The sequence below is a fragment of the Octopus bimaculoides genome, chromosome 20 (assembly GCF_001194135.2).
Source record: "Octopus bimaculoides isolate UCB-OBI-ISO-001 chromosome 20, ASM119413v2, whole genome shotgun sequence".
NCBI classification, from domain to species: Eukaryota; Metazoa; Mollusca; class Cephalopoda; order Octopoda; family Octopodidae; genus Octopus; species Octopus bimaculoides.
Genome location: NC_069000.1, coordinates 16,235,182 through 16,236,466, shown reverse-complemented (window position 1 = coordinate 16,236,466; position 1,285 = coordinate 16,235,182). Strand labels below are relative to the sequence as shown.

The 1,285-nt window shown below is 35.0% G+C and overlaps 1 protein-coding gene across 4 annotated transcripts in view; it reads right to left on the bottom strand.

The window, feature by feature from the left end:
- LOC106880715 (uncharacterized) overlaps positions 1–1,285 on the bottom strand; it is a 35,924-nt gene that overhangs the window by 27,022 nt on the left and 7,617 nt on the right. For all 4 annotated transcript variants that reach the window (XM_014930795.2, XM_014930793.2, XM_014930792.2 and 1 more), the window contains one exon: positions 857–895. In XM_014930795.2, coding sequence (XP_014786281.1) covers positions 857–895 — 39 coding nt within the window. The remainder of the gene's footprint in view (positions 1–856; positions 896–1,285) is intronic.

Here is a 1,285-nt window from a genome sequence, read left to right as displayed (position 1 = left end):
ACAGTAAACAACATAAAATACGAAAACAAATGAGTTAAATACGTAAACAACGGAAGAAAAAATGGAAAACAGGACAAGTTGTCGACTGTTTATCTACTCCTTGTTTCGAGCATTGAACGATAATTGCTCGCATAAATACCAAAATAAAATTTTGGATTTATGGAGGGTCAAAGTTGGGAACAAAAACAGGACAGTGGAGACATACAAGGAAACCGAACGAAAAAAAAAAACAAGGAGGGTCGTTAGACCAGAAAGAGGGGAAAATAGCGAACGCTGAGAGAAATATTTTTTCTCGGCGTTCTTAGGACGTTGTGGAGCAAAAGAAAGATGGTCACGGGAGAAAAAGAAAGATGGACGATGGTCACGTGTGAGAATCGAGAGAGAGAGTAAAAGCGAAAGAGAGAGAGAGACGGACAGATAGAAAATAAAGGGAAGAAAAGGAGAATTAGAGAAGGATAGGGGAGATTTCACGTTGTTTACTATTGGTGACGTCCTGTACTCACACATACACACACACACACACACACACACACACACATATATATATATATACATATATACATATATATATGTGTGTGTGTATCTGTGTGCGTATTTGTGTCTGCGTGTGTGTGTTTCTGTTTGCGTATTTGTGTCTGTGTGTGTATATGTGAATGTGTCCTAGTATTTGTTCTCGGCCACCGCTGGAGAACCAGTGTTGGTTTGTTTACGTACCCGCAACTTATCAGTTCGTCAATACAGAACGATACAATAAGTACTGCTGTCGATTTGTTCGACGAAAACCATTTATGACATTGGTCCAGTAAAATCACAGTTCAATAATTGAAAGAAGCGAAAGTGAAAGTATAAAAGATACCTGCATTATCAATTTCTACGAGTTCTTTCTGTTCACTTCCTAGAAATAACAATTAAAAGATCAAATGCAATATGATATACGGAAACATATTATTTAAGTAAAGAATAAAAAGTTTAGAATGGTACAACAATGCACTATAAAACAAAAAACATTTATAGCAGAGACTCCGGCTAAGAAGATCTGAAGAAGGAATTGTAATTCCGAAATATCATCGGACTATAGACAACCAAATTACAACAGGTATATAGTCCATTTTTTGTTTTATAGTGCATTGTTGTACCATTGTAAACTTTTTATTCTTTACAAACAATACACAATTCTTCAAGCGAATTACAACTACAATACTCTCCTATATTATTTAAGATTTTATCTTAGATTTCAAAGCACTTTTATTTTCCAAATTAGAATGCGAAATCAAAGCAAAATGTG